Source organism: Oncorhynchus keta, unplaced genomic scaffold (genome assembly GCF_023373465.1).
Source record: "Oncorhynchus keta strain PuntledgeMale-10-30-2019 unplaced genomic scaffold, Oket_V2 Un_contig_11282_pilon_pilon, whole genome shotgun sequence".
Lineage (NCBI taxonomy): Eukaryota > Metazoa > Chordata > Actinopteri > Salmoniformes > Salmonidae > Oncorhynchus > Oncorhynchus keta.
Genome location: NW_026277406.1, coordinates 69499 through 92500, shown reverse-complemented (window position 1 = coordinate 92500; position 23002 = coordinate 69499). Strand labels below are relative to the sequence as shown.

At 43.3% G+C, this 23002-nt stretch overlaps 1 protein-coding gene across 1 annotated transcript in view; it reads left to right on the top strand.

Annotated features, from left to right (window-relative positions):
* Nucleotides 1–23002, top strand: part of LOC127917313 (putative protein TPRXL) — a 79376-nt gene that overhangs the window by 13496 nt on the left and 42878 nt on the right. The window contains exons 2-3 of the mRNA XM_052500560.1: nt 18566–18792; nt 19260–19556. Of these exons, the coding sequence (XP_052356520.1) occupies nt 18566–18792; nt 19260–19556 (524 nt within the window). The remainder of the gene's footprint in view (nt 1–18565; nt 18793–19259; nt 19557–23002) is intronic.

The window sequence follows — 23002 nt, the reverse complement described above, 5'->3', positions numbered from 1 at the left end:
ACAGCTCTTTTCTGGATTTTGATCATTAGCGGATATCAGCCTAATTCTGCTCTGCATGCATTATTTTGAGTTTTACGTTGAACACAGTGGATATTTTAGCAGAATTCTGCATTCAGAGTCTGCATTCAACTAAATTTGGTGTTGGTCCCATTTTGTGAATTCTTGGTTGTTGAGCAGACCCCAGACCTCACAACCAAAAAGGGAAATGGGTTCTATAATTGATTCGTATTTTTTGCCAGATCCTATTTGGTATTTCAAATGTTATGGTCCTTTTGATGACATAGAAGACCCTTCTTACCTTGTCTCTCAGATTGTTTATAGCTTTGTGGAAGTTACCTGATTAGGACGAGGTATGTATCGTTTTTTTTTTTCCTCTAGGGCAACGGTGTCTAGATGGAATTTGTATTTGTGGTCCTGGCAACTTTATTTTTGTCAGATTCAGATTCTAGAAGGGTGAGGCCGGCTGCTGCAGACTGTTCTAGAGCCCTCGCCAATTAGTTGATATATATGTTGAAGAGGGTGGGGCTTAAGCTGCATCCCTGTCTCACCCCACGGCCCTGTGGAAAGAAATGTGTGTTTTTGGGCCAAATCCATTCTGCATCATAAATGGTTCTCTGTTCCCTATATAGTGTGCTACATTTGACTAGAATCCTATGGGCCCTGGTCAAAAGTGGTTCACTATGTAAGGAATAGGGTGCCATTCAGGACACAAGCCTGCAGTTCTCAATGACTATACAATCTGTTACGGCTTCCTCAAATATGAGCATCCTTACATTACTTATGGATCAGATAACCACCAAACATTCATTACTACAAATACCTCATTACCACACACACATGCTGTCGGACACACACACACAAACAGACACACACACACGTACAGACAAACAGACATACACACACACACACACGTACACACACAAACAGACATACACACAAACAGACATACACACAAACATACATACACACACACACACACACACAAACAGACATACACACACACACACACACACACACACACACACACACACACACACACACACACACACACACACACACACACACACACACAGAAGCACACACACACAGACGGACACACACACACACACACACACACACACACACACACACAAACAGACACACACACACAGCACACACACACACGGACACACACACACACACAGACACACACACACACAGACGCACACACACACAAACAGACACACACAAACAGACACACACACAACACACAAACAGACACACACACACAGACACACACACACACACACACACACACACACACACACACACACACAGACACACACACACACACACACACACACACACACACACACACACACACACAAACAGACACAGACACAAAAACACACACAAACAGACACACACACACACACACACACACACACACACACACACACACACACACAGACACACACACACACAGACACACACACACACACAAACAGACACACACACAAACAGACACACACACACACACAAACAGACACACACACACACACACACACACACACACACACACACACACAGACACACACACACACAAAACAGACACACACAAACAGACAGACACACACAAACAGACAGACACACACACACACACACAGGCACACACACACACACAGACACACACAGACACACACACACACACACACACAAACAGACAGACACACACAAACAGACAGACACACACACACACACACACACACAGACACACACAAACAGACACACACACACACACACAAACAGACAGACAGACACACACAAACAGACAGACACACACACACACAAACAGACAAACAGACACACACACACACACATTCATTACAGCAGCAGCTGAATAGCTGTGTGCCATTTAACAATGTGATGGAAGATGTTCCTCACAGTACCAATAATGAATCATTGATTCAGGGGACAACATAATGAAATGTTTCCTCCTCCACTCTGCTCTTGTCCTTCCTCTGACCCCCATAGAAACAGCATTGCTCTTATACCCTCTAAAAATCATCTCTGTAATACTCATTATCTGTTTTGCAAAACTGTACTACTAGGACTGCATTTATGCATTACAAGACCAATACTGGTCCTGTGTGGTTGAGTTGTGACAGGCATTGTCACTAGCCTAGCAATGCCAAGGTGGTGGGTTCAATTCACACACAGAGATCACATCCAGTCCACTTCACAAAGTAAACATGTGTCTATGGGGTGACTGTTTTGTTAGGCACCTTTTGGTTAAAGTGGCAGAAGTAACAACTCACAGCAGGGAAATCATTACTGTTATAGATGAGACAGACAGCTCACAGAGAAATCATTACTGTTATAGATGAGACAGACAGCTCACAGAGAAATCATTACTGTTATACATGAGATAGACAGCTCACAGAGAAATCATTACTGTTATACATGAGACAGACAGCTCACAGAGAAATCATTACTGTTATAGATGAGACAGACAGCTCACAGAGAAATCATTACTGTTATAGATGAGACAGACAGCTCACAGAGAAATCATTACTGTTATACATGAGACAGACAGCTCACAGAGAAATCATTACTGTTATACATGAGACAGACAGCTCACAGAGAAATCATTACTGTTATACATGAGACAGACAGCTCACAGAGAAATCATTATCTATATAAATGAGACAGACAGCTCACAGTAGAGAAATCATTACTGTTATCCATGAGACAGACAGCTCACAGAGAAATCATTACTGTTATCCATGAGACAGACAGCTCACAGAGAAATCATTACTGTTATACATGAGACAGACAGCTCACAGCAGAAGACTAACCTATACCCAGAGGGGGGTGGAGTAGGATATTTCACAACTCAAAGTCTGCATCCCAAATGGTTCCCTATAGTGCACTACTTCTGACCAGAGCCTTATGGGCCCTGATCAAAACCCTGGTCGACGGTAGTGTACTTTAATGGAATAGGGTGCCATTAAGGACACATCTGAAGTTTGCATCAAGTCAGAGAGACAGAACGACAGAGAGCCATCAAGCCAGAGAGCCATCAAGCCAGAGAGCCATCAAGACAGATAGACATCAAGTCAGAGAACCATCAAGACAGAGAGCCATCAAGACAGATAGACATCAAGTCAGAGAGCCATCAAGACAGATAGACATCAAGACAGATAGACATCAAGACAGATAGACATCAAGTCAGAGAGCCATCAAGCCAGATAGACATCAAGCCAGAGAGCCATCAAGACAGATAGACATCAAGCCAGAGAGCCATCAAGACAGAGAACCATCAAGACAGATAGACATCAAGTCAGAGAACCATCAAGACAGAGAGCCATCAAGACAGATAGACATCAAGACAGATAGACATCAAGTCAGAGAGCCATCAAGACAGATAGACATCAAGACAGATAGACATCAAGTCAGAGAGCCATCAAGACAGATAGACATCAAGTCAGAGAACCATCAAGACAGAGAGCCATCAAGACAGAGAACCATCAAGACAGAGAGCCATCAAGACAGAGAGTCATCAAGACAGATAGCCATCAAGCCAGAGAGCCATCAAGGCAGATAGACATCAAGTCAGAGAACCATCAAGACAGATAGACATCAAGTCAGAGAACCATCAAGACAGATAGACATCAAGCCAGAGAACCATCAAGCCAGAGAGCCATCAAGACAGAGAACCATCAAGACAGAGAGCCATCAAGACAGATAGACATCAAGTCAGAGAGCCATCAAGCCAGAGAGCCATCAAGACAGATAGACATCAAGTCAGAGAGCCATCAAGACAGATAGACATCAAGTCAGAGAACCATCAAGCCAGAGAGCCATCAAGCCAGAGAGCTACAGAGACAGAGAGCCAGAGAGCCAGAGAGCCAGAGAGACAGAGAGCCATCAAGCCAGAGAGCCAGAGAGACAGAGAGCCATCAAGCCAGAGAGCCAGAGAGACAGAGAGCCATCAAGCCAGAGAGCTAGAGAGACAGAGAGCCATCAAGACAGAGAGCCAGAGTGCTACAGAGACAGAGAGCCAGAGAGCCAGAGAGCCAGAGAGCCAGAGAGCTACAGAGACAGAGAGCCAGAGAGCTACAGAGACAGAGAGCCAGAGAGCCAGAGAGCCAGAGAGCCAGAGAGCTAGAGAGCTAGAGAGACAGAGAGCTACAGAGCCAGATAGCTAGAGAGACAGAGAGACACAGAGCCAGAGAGCTAGAGAGACAGAGAGCTAGAGAGACAGAGAGCCATCAAGCCAGAGAGCCAGAGAGCTACAGAGGCAGAGAGCCAGAGAGCTAGAGAGCTAGAGAGCTAGAAAGACAGAGAGACAGAGAGACAGAGAGCTACAGAGCCAGAGAGCCATCAGAGACAGACATAGACAGAAGCTCAGAGAGACACAGAGACAGAGAGCTAAGCAGAGCCGGAGAGACAGAGAGCCATCAAGTCAGAGAGAGCCAGAGAGCCATCAAGACAGAGAGACAGAGAGCCATCAAGCCAGAGAGACAGAAGACAGAGAGCCATCAAGCCAGAGAGCCAGACAGAGCCATCACAGAGAGCCAGAGCCAGAGACAGAGAGCTAGAGAGCCGGAGAGACAGAGAGCCATCATCAGAGAGCTACAGAGCCAGAGACAGAGAGCCATCAAGCCGGAGAGACAGAGAGCCATCAAGACAGAGAGACAGAGAGCCATCAAGCCGGAGAGACAGAGAGCCATCAAGCCGGAGAGACAGAGAGCCATCAAGACAGAGAGACAGAGAGCCATCAAGCCGGAGAGACAGAGAGCCATCAAGCCGGAGAGACAGAGAGCCATCAAGCCAGAGAGACAGAGAGCCATCAAGCCGGAGAGACAGAGAGCCATCAAGACAGAGAGACAGAGAGCCATCAAGCCGGAGAGACAGAGAGCCATCAAGCCGGAGAGACAGAGAGCCATCAAGCCGGAGAGACAGAGAGCCATCAAGCCGGAGAGACAGAGAGCCATCAAGCCAGAGAGACAGAGAGCCATCAAGCCAGAGAGACAGAGAGCCATCAAGCCAGAGAGACAGAGAGCCATCAAGCCGGAGAGACAGAGAGCCATCAAGCCAGAGAGACAGAGAGCCATCAAGCCGGAGAGACAGAGAGCCATCAAGCCGGAGAGACAGAGAGCTACAGAGCCGGAGAGACAGAGAGCCATCAAGCCGGAGAGACAGAGAGCCATCAAGCCAGAGAGACAGAGAGCCATCAAGCCGGAGAGACAGAGAGCCATCAAGCCGGAGAGACAGAGAGCCATCAAGCCAGAGAGACAGAGAGCCATCAAGCCAGAGAGACAGAGAGACAGAGAGACAGAGAGCCATCAAGCCGGAGAGACAGAGAGACAGAGAGACAGAGAGACAGAGAGCTACAGAGCCGGAGAGACAGAGAGCCATCAAGCCGGAGAGACAGAGAGCCATCAAGCCGGAGAGACAGAGAGCCAGAGAGCCAGAGAGCCAGAGAGACAGAGAGACAGAGAGACAGAGAGCCATCAAGCCGGAGAGACAGAGAGCCAGAGAGCCAGAGAGCCAGAGAGACAGAGAGACAGAGAGACAGAGAGCCATCAAGCCGGAGAGACAGAGAGCCATCAAGCCGGAGAGACAGAGAGCCATCAAGCCGGAGAGACAGAGAGCCATCAAGCAGAGAGACAGAGAGCCAGAGAGCTCAAGCCGGAGAGACAGAGAGCCATCAAGCCGGAGAGACAGAGAGCCATCAAGCCAGAGAGACAGAGAGCCATCAAGCCGGAGAGACAGAGAGCCATCAAGCCGGAGAGACAGAGAGCCATCAAGCCAGAGAGACAGAGAGCCATCAAGCCGGAGAGACAGAGAGCCAGAGAGCCAGCCCAGGCCCCTTTTCATTTTCCAACAGGATTTAAATGTGGGTCTTCATGCAGACATGACAGTCACTTTCCAATTTCAACTCTTAAACTACCAATTTAAACCAGGCTCACCATGGTAATGATTGAAATATGAAACCCTGCATATATACAGGCCATTACAGACCTGACGAACACACAGCCTTTAGCTTTGTGTGTGTGTGTGTGTGTGTGTGTGTGTGTGTGTGTGTGTGTGTGTGTGTGTGTGTGTGTGTGTGTGTGTGTGTGTGTGTGTGTGTGTGTGTGTGTGTGTGTGTGTGTGTGTGTGTGTGTTATGTGTGTGTGTGTGTACTCGTTTCATTATAGTATAATTGTTGGTTGATGAATGTGTACTGCACTGTTGAAGAGAGATCGTAAGTCAGCATTCCACTGTACCGTTTACACCCTGTGTGTGAGACCAATACAATTTGATTTGATTTCATCATTGACTAAAGGGTTAACGTCAACTGTTTAGTGGTGAATTGAAATGGATGAGTCTTTGCTTTTGAATACATTCTTTCTGCAATAATGCTGAGAAATACATATATAGTGTGTCCTTCTGTAGCTCAGTTGGTAGAGCATGGCGCTTGAAACGCCAGGGTAGTGGGTTCGATTCCCGGGACCACCCATACGTAGAATGTATGCACACATGAATGTAAGTCCCTTTGGATAAAAGCGTCTGCTAAATGGCATATATTATTATTATATATCACACACACACACACACACACACACACACACACACACACACACACACACACACACACACACACACACACACACACACACACACACACACACACACACACACACACACACACACACACACACACACGTCACCCTGAGGAACAGGATGCTCTCTGATATCAGTGTAAAGTGATGGTCAGTTCCTCTGGGACTGCTCCCTGGCTGGAGATAGGTGTTATCTGTTCTCTCCACCACCGTGTGTGTGTGTGTGATCTACATAACCTGGTTCTAGCATTCATGACATCACCCTGAAGAGCACAGTGATGCCATTGGTGGTTTACTGGGAGTTATATATATATATATACAGAGCCTTGCAAAAGTATTTATCCCCTTGGCGTTTTTCCTATTTTGTTGCATTACAACCTGTAATTTAGCTGGATTTTTATTTGGATTTCATGTAATGTACATACACACAATAGTTCAACTTGTTTAAATTAAATGAAAAAAATAACTTGTTTCAATAGATTATAAAAGATGTAAAACTGAAAAGTGGCGCGTGCATATCTATTCACCCCCTTTGCTATGAAGCCCCTAAATAAGATCTGGTGCAACCAGTTACCTTCAGAAGTCACAGAATTAGTTCAATAAAGTCCACCTGTGTGCAATCTAAGTGTCACATGATCTCAGTGTATGTACACCTGTTCTGAAAGGCCCCAGAGTCTGCAACACCACCAAGCAAGGCGCACCACTAAGCAAGCAGCACCATGAAGACCAAGGAGCTCTCCAAACAGGTCAGGGACAAAGTTGTGGAGAAGTACAGATCAGGGTTGGGTTATAAAGAAATATCAGAAACATTGAACACTATTAAATCCATTATTAAAAAAATAGAAAGAATATGGCACCACAACAAACCTGCCAAGAGAGGGCCGCCCACCAAAACTCACGGACCAGGCAAGGAGGGCATTAATCAAAGAGACAACAAAGAGTCTTAAGATAACCCTGAAGTAGCTGCAAATCTCCACAGCTTAAATTGGAGTATCTGTCCATAGGACCACTTTAAGCCGTACACTCCACAGAGCTGGGCTTTACAGAAGATTGGCCAGATAAAAAACATTGCTTAAAGAAAATAATTACGTTTGGTGTTTGCCAAAGGGCATGTGGGAGACTCCCCAAACATATGGAAGAAGGTACTCTGGTCAGATGAGACTAAAAGTGAGCCATTTGGCCATCAAGGGAAACGCTATGTCTGGCGCAAACTCAACAACTCTCATCACCCCGAGAACCGCATCCCCACAGTGAAGATTCACGGTGGCAGCATCATGCTGTGGGGTTTTTCCACCGGCAGGGACTAGGAAACTGGTCAGAATTGAAGGAATGATGGATGGCGCTAAATGCAGGGAAATTCTTGAGGGAAACCTGTTTCAGTCTTCCAGAGATTTGAGACTGGGACGGAGGTTCATCTTCCAGAAGGACAATGACCTTAAGCATACTGCTAAAGCAACACTCGAGTGGTTTAAGGGTAAGGGTAAGCATTTAAATGTCTTGGAATGGCCTAGTAAAAGTCCAGACCTCAATCCAATTGAGAATCTGTGGTATGACTTAAAGATTGCTGTACACCAGCGGAACCCATCCAACTTGAAGGAGCTGGAGCAGTTTTGCCTTGAAGAATGGACAAATATCCCAGTGGCTAAATGTGCCAAGTTTATAGAGACATACCCCAAGAGACTAACAACTGTAATTGCTGCAAAAGGTTGCTCTTCAAAGTATTGAAATTGGGGGGTGAATGCACGCTCAAGTTTTCAGTTTTTTTGTTGTTGTCGTATTTCACAATAAAAATATTTCACATCTTCAAAGTGGTGGACATGTTCTGTAAATCAAATGATACAAACGCCCCAAAAATCCATTTTAATTCCAGGTTGTTAGGCAACAACATAGGAACAATGCCAAAGGGGTGAATACTTTTACAATACACTACCTACCGTTCAAAAGTTTGGGGTCACTTAGAAATATCCTTGTTTTTGAAAAGCAACCATTTTTGTCCATTAAAATAACATCAAATTGATCAGAAATACAGTGTAGACATTGTTAATGTTGTAACTGACTATTTAAAGGAATATCTACACAGGCGTACAAAGGCTCATTATCAGCAACCATCACTCTTGTGTTCCAATGGCACGGTGTGTTAGCTTATCCAAGTTTATAATTTTAGAAGGCTAACTGATCACTAGAAAACCATTCTGAAATTATGTTATCACTGCTGAAAACAAGTCCTCACCTGGCAGCGTCATTAAATAGTACCCGCAAAACACCAGTCTCAACATCTCCAGTGAAGAAGCAACTCCGGGATTCTGGCCTTCTAGGCAGAGTTGCAAAGAAAAAGCCATATCTCAGACTGGCCAATAAAAAGAAAATATTACGATTGGCAAAAGAACAGAGACACTGGACAGAGGAACTCTGCCGACAAAGCCAGCATCCCGGATTCGCCTTTCACTGTTGACGTTGAGACTGGTGTTTTGCGGGTACGGCGTCTGTTTCTCAAACTAGACACTCTAATGTACTTGTCCTCTAGCTCAGTTGTACACCGGGGCCTCCCACTCCTCTTTCTATTCTGGTTAGAGCCAGTGTGCGCTGTTCTGTGAAGGGAGTAGTACACAGCGTTGTGCGAAATCTTTAGTTTCTTGCCAATTTCTCACATGGAATAGACTTCATTTCTCAGAACAAGAATAGACTGGCGAGTTTCATAAATCCTCTAGGATAGGGGACACTTGCGTCCCACTTGGCCAAAAGCCAGAGCGCCAAATACAAATAAAATTATATAAAAATCAAACTTTCATTAAATCAAACATGTAAGATACTCAATTAAAGCTACACTCGTTGTGAATCCAGCCAACATGTCAGATTTTAAAAGGCTTTTCGGCGAAAGCATAAGATGTTATAATCTGATGATAGCACAACAGTAAACAAAGAGAGAGTAGCATATTTCAACCCTGCAGGCGCTACACAAAACGCAGAAATAAAATATAAATCATGCCTTACCTTTGACGAGCTTCTTTTGTTGGCACTCCAATATGTCCCATAAACATCACAAATGGTCCTTTTGTTCGAGTAAATTACGCCCATATATATCCAAAATGTCCATTTATTTGGCGCTTTTGATCAACAAAAAAAAACAGCTTCCAATTTGCGCAACGTCACTACAAAATGTCTCAAAAGTTACCTGTAAACTTTGCCAAACTACTTTTGTAATACAACTTTAGGTATTTTTAAACGTTAATAATCGATCAAATTGAAGACGGGTGTATCTGTTTTCAATACAGGACAACAACAAACTAACGCTACTTTTCTAGTCTTGCCAACTCTGTGTTACACTGATTCAAGATGGCCGTACTTCTTCATTTCACAAAGGAATATCCTCAACCTATTTCCAAAGGCTGGTGACATCCAGTGGAAGTGGTAGGAATTGCAAACAAGTGCCTTAGAAATCTAGTTCCCCAATGAAAATCATTGAATAGACAGTGACCTAAAAAAAAAAGTCAAAATGGTTAGTCCTCTGTTATAGTCCTCTGAGTTCTGTTATACTCACAGACATGATTCAAACAGTTTTAGAAACTTCAGAGTGTTTTCTATCCGAATCTACTAATAATATGCATATCTTATATTCTTGGCATGAGTAGCAGGAAGTTGAAATTGGGCACGCTATTTATCCAAAAGTGAAAATGCTGCCCCTATTCCAAAGAGGTTCATAAGACAGATCTTTGTTTCTGGCCATTTTGAGCCTGTAATCGAACACACAAATGCTGATGCTCCAGATGCTCAACTAGTCAAAACAAGGCCAGTTTAATTGATTGTTTCATCAGCACAACAGTTTTCAACATAATTGCAACATGGTTTTCTAATGATCAATTAACCTTTTAAAATGATAAACTTGGATTAGCTAACACAACGTGCCAATGGAACAGAGTAAGGGTTGCTGATAATGGGCTTCTGATTGCCTATGTCGACATATCACTGTATTTCTGATCAATTTGATGTTATTTTAATGGACAAAAAGTGATTTTCTTTAAAAACAAGGACATTTCAAAGTGACCCCAAAGTTTTGAATGGTAGTATATATTATATATACACATACATATACATTTGAAGTCAGAAGTTTACATACACCTTAGGAAAATACATTTAAACTCAGTCTTTCACATTTCCTGACATTTAATCCAAGTAAAAAATACCTGTTTTAGGTCAGTTAAGATCACCACTTTATTTTAAGAATGTGAAATGTCAGAATAATATTATAGAATGATTTATTTCAGCTTTTATTTCTTTCATCACATTCCCAGTGGGTCAGAAGTTTACCTACACTCAATGGTCCTGGCCAATAACACTCAATGGTCCTTCTGTAGCTCAGTTGGTAGAGCATGGCGCTTGTAACGCCAGGGTAGTGGGTTCGATTCCCGGGACCACCCATACGTAGAATGTATGCACACATGACTGTAAGTCGCTTTGGATAAAAGCGTCTGCTAAATTGCCTATATTATTATATTATAATTAGTATTTGGCAGCATTGCTGCAAACGTTTCGGGTAGCCTTCCACAAGCTTCCCACAATAAGTTGTGTGAATTTTGGCCCATTCCTCCTGACAGATCTGGTGTAACTGAGTCAGGTTTGTAGGCTTCCTTCCTCGCACATGCTTTTTCAGTTCTGCCCACACATTTTCTCTAGGATTGAGGTCAGGGCTTTGTGATGGCCATTCCAATACGTTGACTTTGTTGTCGTTACACCATTCTGACACAACTTTGGAAGTATGCTTGAGGTCATTGTCCATTTGGAAGAACCATTTGTGAACAAGCTTTAACTTCCTGACTGATGTCTTGAGGTGTTGCTTCAATGATTCCATCTATTTTGTGAAGTGCATCAGTCCCTCCTGCAGCAAAGCACCCCCACATGATGCTGCCACCCCCGTGCTTCACAGTTGAGATGGTGTTCTTCGGCTTGCAAGCCTCCCCCTTTTTCCTCCAAACATAACGATGGGAATTATGTCCAAACAGTTCTATTTTTGTTACATCAGACAAGAGGACCTTTCTCCAAAAAGTACAATCTTTGTCCCCATGTGCAGTTGCAAATCGTAGTCTGGCTATTTTATTGCGGTTTTGGAGCAGTGGCTTCTTCCTTGCTGAGTGGCCTTTCAGGTTATGTCGATATAAGACTTGTTTTACTGTGGATATAGATACTTTTGTACCTGTTTCCTCCAGTCTCTTCACAAGGTCCTTTGCTGTTGTTCTGGGATTGATTTGCACTTTTCGCGCTAAAGTACGTTCATCTCTAGGAGACACAACGCATCTCCTTCCTGAGTGGTATGACGGCTGCGTGGTCCCATAGTTTTTATACTTGCGTACTATTGTTTGTACGGATGAACGTGGTACCTTCAGGCGATTGGAAATTGCTCCCAAGGATGAACCAGACTTGTGGAGGTCTACAATGTTTTTCTGAGGTCTTGGCTGATTTCTTTTGATTTTCCCATGATGTCAAGCAGAGGCACTGAGTTTGAAGGTAGGCCTTGAAACATCCACAGGTACACCTCCAATTGACTCACATGATGTCAATTCGCCTATCAGAAGCTTCTAAAGCCATGACATCATTTTCATTTTTCATTTTTTTTTGTGTCATGCACAAAGTAGATATTCTAACCGACTTGCCAAAACTGTAGTTTGTTAACAAGAAATGTGTGGAGCGGTTGAAAAATGAGTTTTGATGACTCCAACCTAAGTGTACGTAAACTTTCGACTTCAACTGTATTTAATATAATAATAATAATATTTGCCATTTAGCAGACGCTTTTATCCAAAGCGACTTACAGTCATGTGTGCATACATTCTACGTATGGGTGGTCCCGGGGATTGAACCCACTACCCTGGCGTTACAAGCGCCATGCTCTACCAACTGAGCTACAGAAGGACCAGGTAGTGGGACCAGGTATTTATATGTACATATATAATGTACGGCTTCCAGTTTATTCATCGTTAGTCAGCACCTGGACACTTTTCCCATGATCCACAAAGCACCAGGTCTTAGTCAGAGGGGCAGCTACTGCATCTATCTGTTCTCTCAACCTTGTTCTCCTCTGATCAAAGGGCTATCCAGTCACCGACATCCCCATTTCCCACCAGTAAACAAGTGTTTCAAGTAGAGGGGATCTGTCTCTCGACATGCTAAATATAAAAATATGGATAGAGTAAAAGTAAGGGGGCTGGCCTCCCAGTAAAGCCACGAGAGAAGGAGAAGAGAAGGGGATCAGTAAAAACTCAAACGTTGTTGTTGTTGTTTGCAACTTTGAAGGTTGTTTCATCTCTTAATTAGATCCATTTGACGGCTGGCATCCACGGGTATTACAGTCTAAACCAATTAGGTCTGATGCAAGCTGAGTTTATACACACACAAACCTTCCACGGCTTCAGCTCACTGAGTTTACACACACACACGCACACACACACACACACACACACACACACACACACACACACACACACACACACACACACACACACACACACACACACACACACACACACACACACACACACACACACACAAAGTCTATCAAGTTCCTTTTCAAGTACAACATTAGAGTCTAGAGAACACTAGTTAGTAGTCAAGGTGATAGACTAGAGAACACTAGTTAGTAGTCAAGGTGATAGACTAGAGAACACTAGTTAGTAGTCAAGGTTATAGACTAGAGAACACTAGTTAGTAGTCAAGGCTATAGATTAGGAACACTAGTTAGTAGTCAAGGCTATAGATTAGGGAACACTAGTTAGGAGTCAAGGCTATAGATTAGGGAACACTAGTTAGTAGTCAAGGCTATAGATTAGGGAACACTAGTTAATATATAATAATAATAATAATATAATAATAATAATAATAATATATGCCATTTAGCAGACGCTTTTATCCAAAGCGACTTACAGTCATGTGTGCATACATTCTAGTAGTCAAGGCTATAGATTAGGGAACACTAGTTAGTAGTCAAGGCTATAGATTAGGGAACACTAGTTAGTAGTCAAAGGTAATATGACAGAAAGTGGGTTCCCTCACTTTGAGGAACAGGTGGTGTAAAAGACCCCTCTTCGTCCCAAACGGCACCCTGGTCAGAACTAGTGCACTATGTGGGGAATAGGGTGCCATTTGGGATGTACACCATTACAGGTTGGAAATGACAAATAATAGGAAAAGCATTCAAGCTTCTTTAAACCGAACAGCTTGACAAATAACGTCTTAGGTTTACAGAGCTGCGACCGATCAAACACACAACTACTATTAATCAATTAAAACCACCACCTACAGAGAGAGCAGATGATCACATTTGCATATTCTTGTTTTTTTCTCTTTGCGCGATCCCTCTCATCTCAGAAGGAGAGAGAAGGAAAGGACGGAAGGAGGGAGGGAGGGAAGAGAGGCCTTGAGGGAGGGTGTTATATTTGAGAACACCACTAGTTAATAGTCAAGGTTCTATCCTAGAGAACACTAGTTAGTAGTCATGGTCATAGACAAGAGAACACTAGTTAGTAGTCAATGTGATAGTCTAGAGAACACAAGTTAGTAGTCAAGGTTATAGTCTAGAGAACACAAGGTAGTAGTCACAGTTAGATTCTAAAGAACACAAGTTAGTAGTCAAGGTTAGAAAATAGAGAACACTAGTTATTAGTCAAGGTTATAGACTAGAGAACACTAGTTAATAGTCAAGGTTCTAGTCTAGAGAACACTAGGTAGTAGTCAAGGTTACAGACTAGAGAACACTAGAAAGTAGTCAAGGTTCTAGTCTAGAGAACACTAGTTAGGAGTCAAGGTTCTAGACTAGAGAACACTAGTTAGTAGTTATGGTCATAGACAAGAGAACACTAGTTAGTAGTCAATGTGATAGTCTAGAGAACACAAGTTAGTAGTCAAGGTTCTAGTCTAGAGAACACAAGGTAGTAGTCACAGTTCGATTCTAGAGAACACTAGTTAGTAGTCAAGGTTAGAAAATAGAGAACACTAGTTAGTAGTCAAGGTTCTAGTCTAGAGAACACAAGGTAGTAGTCAAGTTAGATTCTAGAGAACACTAGTTAGTAGTCAAGGTTAGAAAATAGAGAACACTAGTTATTAGTCAAGGTTATAGACTAGAGAACACTAGTAAGTTGTAAAGGTTCTAGACTAGAGAACACAAGGTAGTAGTCAAGTTAGATTCTAGAGAACACGAGTTAGTAGTCAAGGTTATAGACTAGAGAACACTAGTTAGGAGTCAAGGTTCTAGACTAGAGAACACTAGTTAGGAGTCAAGGTTCTAGACTAGAGAACACTAGTTAGGAGTCAAGGTTCTAGACTAGAGAACACTAGTTAGGATTCAAGGTTATAGATTAGGAACACTAGTTAGGAGTCAAAGGTAATATGACAGAAAGTGGGTTCCCTCGCTTTGAGGAACAGGTGGTGTAAAAGACCCCTCTTCGTCCCAAACGGCACCCTGGTCAGAAATAGTGTACTATATAGGGAATAGGGTGCAATTTGGGATGTACACCATTACAGGCTGGAAATTACAAATAATAGGAAAAGCATTCAAGCTTCTTTAAACCGAACAGCTTGACAAATAACGTCTTCGGTTACAGAGCTGCGACCGATCAAACACACAACTACTATTAATCAATTAAAACTACCACCTACAGAGAGAGCAGATTATCACATTTGCATATTCTTGTTTTTTTCTCTTTGCGATCCCTCTCATCTCAGAAGGAGAGAGAAGGAAAGGACGGAAGGAGGGAGGGAGGGAAGAGAGGGCACAAGTGAGAAGCCAAAATTATAGACTAGATAACACTAGTTAGTAGTCATGGTCATAGACAAGAGAACACAAGTTAGTAGTCAAGGTTATAGTATAGAGAACACAAGTTAGTTGTCAAGGTTATAGTCCAGATAACACTAGTAAGTTGTAAAGGTTCTAGACTAGAGAACACAAGGTAGTAGTCACAGTTAGATTCTAGAGAACACGAGTTAGTAGTCAAGGTTAGAAAATAGAGAACACTAGTTATTAGTCAAGGTTATAGACTAGAGAACACTAGTTAGTAGTCAAGGTTATAGACTAGAGAACACTAGTTAGGAGTCAAGGTTCTAGACTAGAGAACACTAGTTAGGAGTCAAGGTTCTAGACTAGAGAACACTAGTTAGTTGTAAAGGTTCTAGACTAGAGAACACAAGGTAGTAGTCACAGTTAGATTCTAGAGAACACGAGTTAGTAGTCAAGGTTAGAAAATAGAGAACACTAGTTATTAGTCAAGGTTATAGACTAGAGAACACTAGTTAGTAGTCAAGGTTATAGACTAGAGAACACTAGTTAGTAGTCACAGTTAGATTCTAGAGAACACAAGTTAGTAGTCAAGGTTAGAAAATAGAGAACACTAGTTATTAGTCAAGGTTATAGACTAGAGAACACTAGTTAGTAGTCAAGGTTATAGACTAGAGAACACTAGTTAGTAGTCACAGTTAGATTCTAGAGAACACAAGTTAGTAGTCACGGTTAGAAAATAGAGAACACTAGTTATTAGTCAAGGTTATAGACTAGAGAACACTAGTTAGCAGTCACAGTTAGATTCTAGAGAACACAAGTTAGTAGTCAAGGTTATAAAGTAGAGAACACTAGTTAGTAGTCAAGGTTATAGACTAGAGAACACTAGTTAATAGTCAAGGTTCTAGTCTAGAGAACACTAGGTAGTAGTCAAGGTTACAGACTAGAGAACACTAGAAAGTAGTCAAGGTTCTAGTCTAGAGAACACTAGTTAGTAGTCAAGGTCATAGACTAGAGAACACTAGAAAGTAGTCAAGGTTCTAGTCTAGAGAACACTAGGTAGTAGTCAAGGTTACAGACTAGAGAACACTAGAAAGTAGTCAAGGTTCTAGTCTAGAGAACACTAGTTAGTAGTCAAGGTTACAGTCTAGAGAACACTAGATAGTAGTCAAGGTTATAGACTAGAGAACAGTAGTTAGTTGTCAAGGTTCTAGACTAGAGAACACTAGTTAGTAGTCAAGGTTATAGACTAGAGAACACTAGTTAGTAGTCACGGTTCTAGACTAGAGAACACTAGTTAGTAATCAAGGTTATAGACTAGAGAACACTAGTTAGTAGTCAAGGTTATAGACTAGAGAACACTAGTTAGGAGTCAAGGTTATAGACTAGAGAACACTAGTTGGTAGTCAAGGTTCTAGACTAGAGAACACTAGTTAGTAGTCAAGGTTATAGACTAGAGAACACTAGTTAGTAATCAAGGTTATAGACTAGAGAACACTAGTTAGTAATCAAGGTTATAGACTAGAGAACACTAGTTAGTAGTCAAGGTTATAGTCCAGATAACACTAGTAAGTTGTAAAGGTTCTAGACTAGAGAACACAAGGTAGTAGTCACAGTTAGATTCTAGAGAACACGAGATAGTAGTCAAGGTTAGAAAATAGAGAACACTAGTTATTAGTCAAGGTTATAGACTAGAGAACACTAGTTAGTAGTCAAGGTTATAGACTAGAGAACACTAGTTAGTAGTCACAGTTAGATTCTAGAGAACACAAGTTAGTAGTCAAGGTTAGAAAATAGAGAACACTAGTTATTAGTCAAGGTTATAGACTAGAGAACACTAGTTAGTAGTCAAGGTTATAGACTAGAGAACACTAGTTAGTAGTCACAGTTAGATTCTAGAGAACACAAGTTAGTAGTCACGGTTAGAAAATAGAGAACACTAGTTATTAGTCAAGGTTATAGACTAGAGAACACTAGTTAGCAGTCACAGTTAGATTCTAGAGAACACAAGTTAGTAGTCAAGGTTATAAAGTAGAGAACACTAGTTAGTAGTCAAGGTTCTACACTGGAGGACACTAGTTAGTAGTCAAGGTCATAGACTAGAGAACACTAGAAAGTAGTCAAGGTTCTAGTCTAGAGAACACTAGGTAGTAGTCAAGGTTATAAAGTAGAGAACACTAGTTAGTAGTCAAGGTTCTACACTGGAGGACACTAGTTAGTAGTCAAGGTCATAGACTAGAGAACACTAGTTAGTAGTCACGGTTCTAGACTAGAGAACACTAGTTAGTAATCAAGGTTATAGACTAGAGAACACTAGTTAGTAGTAAAGGTTATAGACTAGAGAACACTAGTTAGTAATCAAGGTTATATAATAGAGAACACTAGTTGGTAGTCAAGGTTCTAGACTAGAGAACACTAGTTAGTAGTCAAGGCTATAGATTAGGGAACACTAGTTAGGATTCAAGGTTATAGATTAGGGAACACTAGTTAGTAGTCAAGGTTATAGACTAGAGAACACTAGTTAGGATTCAAGGTTATAGACTAGAGAACACTAGTTAGTAGTCACGGGTCTAGACTAGAGAACACTAGTTAGTAATCAAGGTTATAGACTAGAGAACACTAGTTAGTAGTCAAGGTTATAGACTAGAGAACACTAGTTAGTAGTCAAGGTTCTAGACTAGAGAACACTAGTTATTAGTCAAGGTTATAGACTAGAGAACACTAGTTAGGAATCAAGGTTATAGACTAGAGAACACTAGTTAGGAGTCAAAGGTAATATGACAGAAAGTGGGTTCCCTCGCTTTGAGGAACAGGTGGTGTAAAAGACCCCTCTTCGTCCCAAACGACACCCTGGTCAGAACTAGTGCACTATGTGGGGAATAGGGTGCCATTTGGGATGTACACCATTACAGGTTGGAAATGACAAATAATAGGAAAAGCATTCAAGCTTCTTTAAACCGAACAGCTTGACAAATAACGTCTTGGGTTTACAGAGCTGCGACCGATCAAACACACAACTACTATTAATCAATTAAAACCACCACCTACAGAGAGAACAGATGATCACATTTGAATATATTTTTTTTTTGCAGGAGAGAGAGAGAGAGAGAGAGAGAGAGAGAGAGAGAGAGAGAGAGAGAGAGAGAGGAGGCAAACAGGACTGGTCAACAAGTGATAAACGAATCATCTTTAAATGAAAAAACTCCTCCAACAGTACCTCCAACAGTTCCTCCACCAGTACCTCCAACAGTTCCTCCACCAGTACCTCCAACAGTTCCTCCAACTGTACCTCCAACAGTTCCTCCAACAGTACCCCCAACAGTACCTCCAACAGTTCCTCCAACAGTACCCCCAACAGTACCTCCAACAGTTCCTCCACCAGTACCTCCAACAGTTCCTCCAACAGTACCTCCAACAGTTCCTCCAACAGTACCCCCAACAGTACCTCCTCCAGTACCCCAACAGTACCTCCACCAGTACCCCAACAGTACCCCCAACAGTACCCCCACCAGTACCCCCAACAGTACCTCCTCCAGTACCCCCAACAGTACCTCCTCCAGTACCCCCAACAGTACCTCCTCCAGTACCCCCAACAGTACCCCCACCTGTACCCCCAAAAGTACCCCCAACAGTACCTCCAACAGTACCCCCACCAGTACCTCCTCCAGTACCCCCAACAGTACCTCCTCCAGTACCCCCAACAGTACCCCCACCAGTACCCCCAACAGTACCTCCTCCAGTACCCCCAACAGTACCTCCTCCAGTACCCCCAACAGTACCTCCACCAGTACCCTCAACAGTACCTCCTCCAGTACCCCCAACAGTACCTCCTCCAGTACCCCCAACAGTACCCCCATCAGTACCCCCAACAGTACCCCCAACAGTACCCCCAAAAGTACCTCCACCAGTACCCCTACAGTACCCCCAACAGTACCTCCTCCAGTACCACCGACAGTACCCCCAACAGAACCTCCAACAGTACCCCAACAGTACCCTCAACAGTACCTCCAACAGTACCCCCACCAGTACCCTCAACAGTACCTCCAACAGTACCCTCACCAGTACCCTCAACAGTACCTCCTCCAGTACCCCCAACAGTACCTCCTCCAGTGCCCCCAACAGTACCCCCACCAGTACCCCCAACAGTACCCCCAACAGTACCTCCAACAGTACCCCCACCAGTACCTCCTCCAGTACCCCCAACAGTACCTCCCCAGTACCCCCAACAGTAACCCCAACAGTACCTCCAACAGTACCTCCACCAATACCCCCAACATTACCCCCAACAGTACCTCCACCAGTACCTCCAACAGTACCCCCAACAGTACATCCAACAGTACCTCCAACAGTTCCCCCAACAGTACCCCCAACAGTACCTCCAACAGTACCCCCAACAGTACCCCCAACAGTACCTCCAACAGTACCCCCAACAGTACCCCTACAGTACCTCCACCAGTACCTCCAACAGTACCCCCAACAGTACATCCAACAGTACCTCCAACAGTTCCCCCAACAGTACCCCCAACAGTACCTCCAACAGTACCCCCAACAGTACCCCCAACAGTACCTCCAACAGTACCCCCAACAGTACCTCCAACAGTTCCCCCAACAGTACCTTCAACAGTACCACCAACATTATCTCTAACAGTACCCCGAATAATACCCCAACAGTACCTCCAACAGTACCCCCAACAGTACCTCCACCAGTACCTCCAACAATACCTCCAACAGTACCCCCAACAGTACCTCCTCCAGTACCTCCTCCAGTACCCCAAACAGTACCTCCAACAGTACCCCCAACAGTACCTCCACCAGTACCCCCAACAGTACCTCCACCAGTACCCCCAACAGTACCTCCAACAGTACCCTCAACAGTACCTCCTCCAGTACCCCCAACAGTACCCCCAACAGTACCCCCAACAGTGCCTCCAACAGTACCCTCAACAGTACCTCCACCAGTACCCCCAACAGTACCTCCACCAGTACCTCCAACAGTACCTCCTCCAGTACCCCCAACAGTACCTCCAACAGTTCCTCCTCCACTACCCCCAACATTACCCCCAACATAACACATTGTTATTGTAACCCTGGACAAGTACACCTGATTCAACTGGTCAACTAATCATCAAGCCTCAATGAGTTGAATGAGATGTGTTTGTCCAGGGATACAACTAAACTGTGTACAGTCAGGGGTACTGGAGGACCTGGGTTAGGAAACACATGTTCTAGTTGATGACAAGTTGTCCTGGAAAGAACATATTCACTTTCAAATTTTGTCTGCAGCAAAGTGATGAATTAAATTGGTATCATCAGAAAGATTAAAGGTTTGGTTCATCAGGCTTTTGCTTCCTGACACTATACTATAGTTTAATTGACCCCTATCTCAATGACCCTAATATTGTATATTAATGTATATATTATAATATTGTGTATTAATGTATATATTATAATATTGTATATTAATGTATATATTATAATATTGTGTATTAATGTATATATTATAATATTGTGTATTAATGTATATATTATAATATTGTGTGGGCCAGTACATATGCTTCCTACTTAAAACAAATTACTCATCACACAAAATACATTTCCAAAACTAGACACCTCCTCTTACTTGTCTTTGTCTGCCCCTCTGTCCAAGAAACTCAATATGATGTCCATCTACAACATGAATACACTTTAATCATGCACCTTCATCTACCAGTACACATGCCTCCCAGACAACCTACCTAAACCCTTCAATGGATTCTTCCAGGTTAATTCCCAAATCCATGCATACAACACAAGACACTGTGATAACCTTCACCCTCCCCACTACCACTCCTCCCACTCCCGCTTCTCACATAGAAGATACAGAGGTTACATACTCTGAATTTCCTATCTTCACATCGCCAAAACATCATCATCGCTCAACAACTTCAAGAGTAGACTAGGGGTCAGTCTGATGAACTAAACTACCTAGTAGTAGACTAGGGGTCAGGGGTCAGCTTGATGAACTAAACTACCTAGACATAGACCAGGGGTCAGCCTGATGAACTAAACTACCTAGTAGTAGACTAGGGGTCAGGGGTCAGTCTGATGAACTAAACTACCTAGTAGTAGACTAGGGGTCAGTCTGATGAACTAAACTACCTAGTAGTAGACTAGGGGTCAGGGGTCAGCTTGATGAACTAAACTACCTAGACATAGACCAGGGGTCAGCCTGATGAACTAAACTACCTAGTAGTAGACTAGGGGTCAGGGGTCAGTCTGATGAACTAAACTACCTCGTAGTAGACTAGGGGTCAGGGTCAGCCTGATGAACTAAACTACCTAGCAGTAGACTAGGGTCAGGGGTCAGCCTGATTAACTATATTACCTAGTAGTAGACTAGGGGTCAGGGGTCAGCCTGATGAACTAAACTACCTAGTAGTAGACTAGGGGTCAGGGGTCAGCCTGATGAACTAAACTACCTAGTAGTAGACTAGGGGTCAGGGGTCAGCTTGATGAACTAAACTACCTAGACATAGACCAGGGGTCAGCCTGATGAACTAAACTACCTAGTAGTAGACTAGGGGTCAGGGGTCAGTCTGATGAACTAAACTACCTAGTAGTAGACTAGGGGTCAGTCTGATGAACTAAACTACCTAGTAGTAGACTAGGGGTCAGGGGTCAGCTTGATGAACTAAACTACCTAGACATAGACCAGGGGTCAGCCTGATGAACTAAACTACCTAGTAGTAGACTAGGGGTCAGGGGTCAGTCTGATGAACTAAACTACCTCGTAGTAGACTAGGGGTCAGGGGTCAGCCTGATGAACTAAACTACCTAGCAGTAGACTAGGGGTCAGGGGTCAGCCTGATTAACTATATTACCTAGTAGGAGACTAATGGGCCAGGGGTCAGCCTGATGAACTAAACTACCTAGTAGTAGACTAGGGGTCAGGGGTCAGCCTGATGAACTAAACTACCTAGTAGTAGACTAGGGTCAGGGTCAGTCTGATGAACTAAACTACCTAGTAGTAGACTAGGGGTCAGTCTGATGAACTAAACTACCTAGTAGTAGACTAGGGGTCAGTCTGATGAACTAAACTACCTAGTAGTAGACTAGGGGTCAGGGGTCAGCCTGATGAACTAAACTACCTAGTAGTAGACTAGGGGTCAGGGGTCAGCCTGATGAACTAAACTACCTAGTAGTAGACTAGGGTCAGCCTGATGAACTAAACTACCTAGTAGTAGACTAGGGTCAGGGGTCAGTCTGATGAACTAAACTACCTAGTAGTAGACTAGGGGTCAGTCTGATGAACTAAACTACCTAGTAGTAGACTAGGGGTCAGTCTGATGAACTAAACTACCTAGTAGTAGACTAGGGGTCAGTCTGATGAACTAAACTACCTAGTAGTAGACTAGGGGTCAGGGGTCAGCCTGATGAACTAAACTACCTAGTAGTAGACTAGGGGTCAGGGGTCAGCCTGATGAACTAAACTACCTAGTAGTAGACTAGGGGTCAGTCTGATGAACTAAACTACCTAGTAGTAGACTAGGGGTCAGGGGTCAGCTTGATGAACTAAACTACCTAGACATAGACCAGGGGTCAGCCTGATGAACTAAACTACCTAGTAGTAGACTAGGGGTCAGGGGTCAGTCTGATGAACTAAACTACCTAG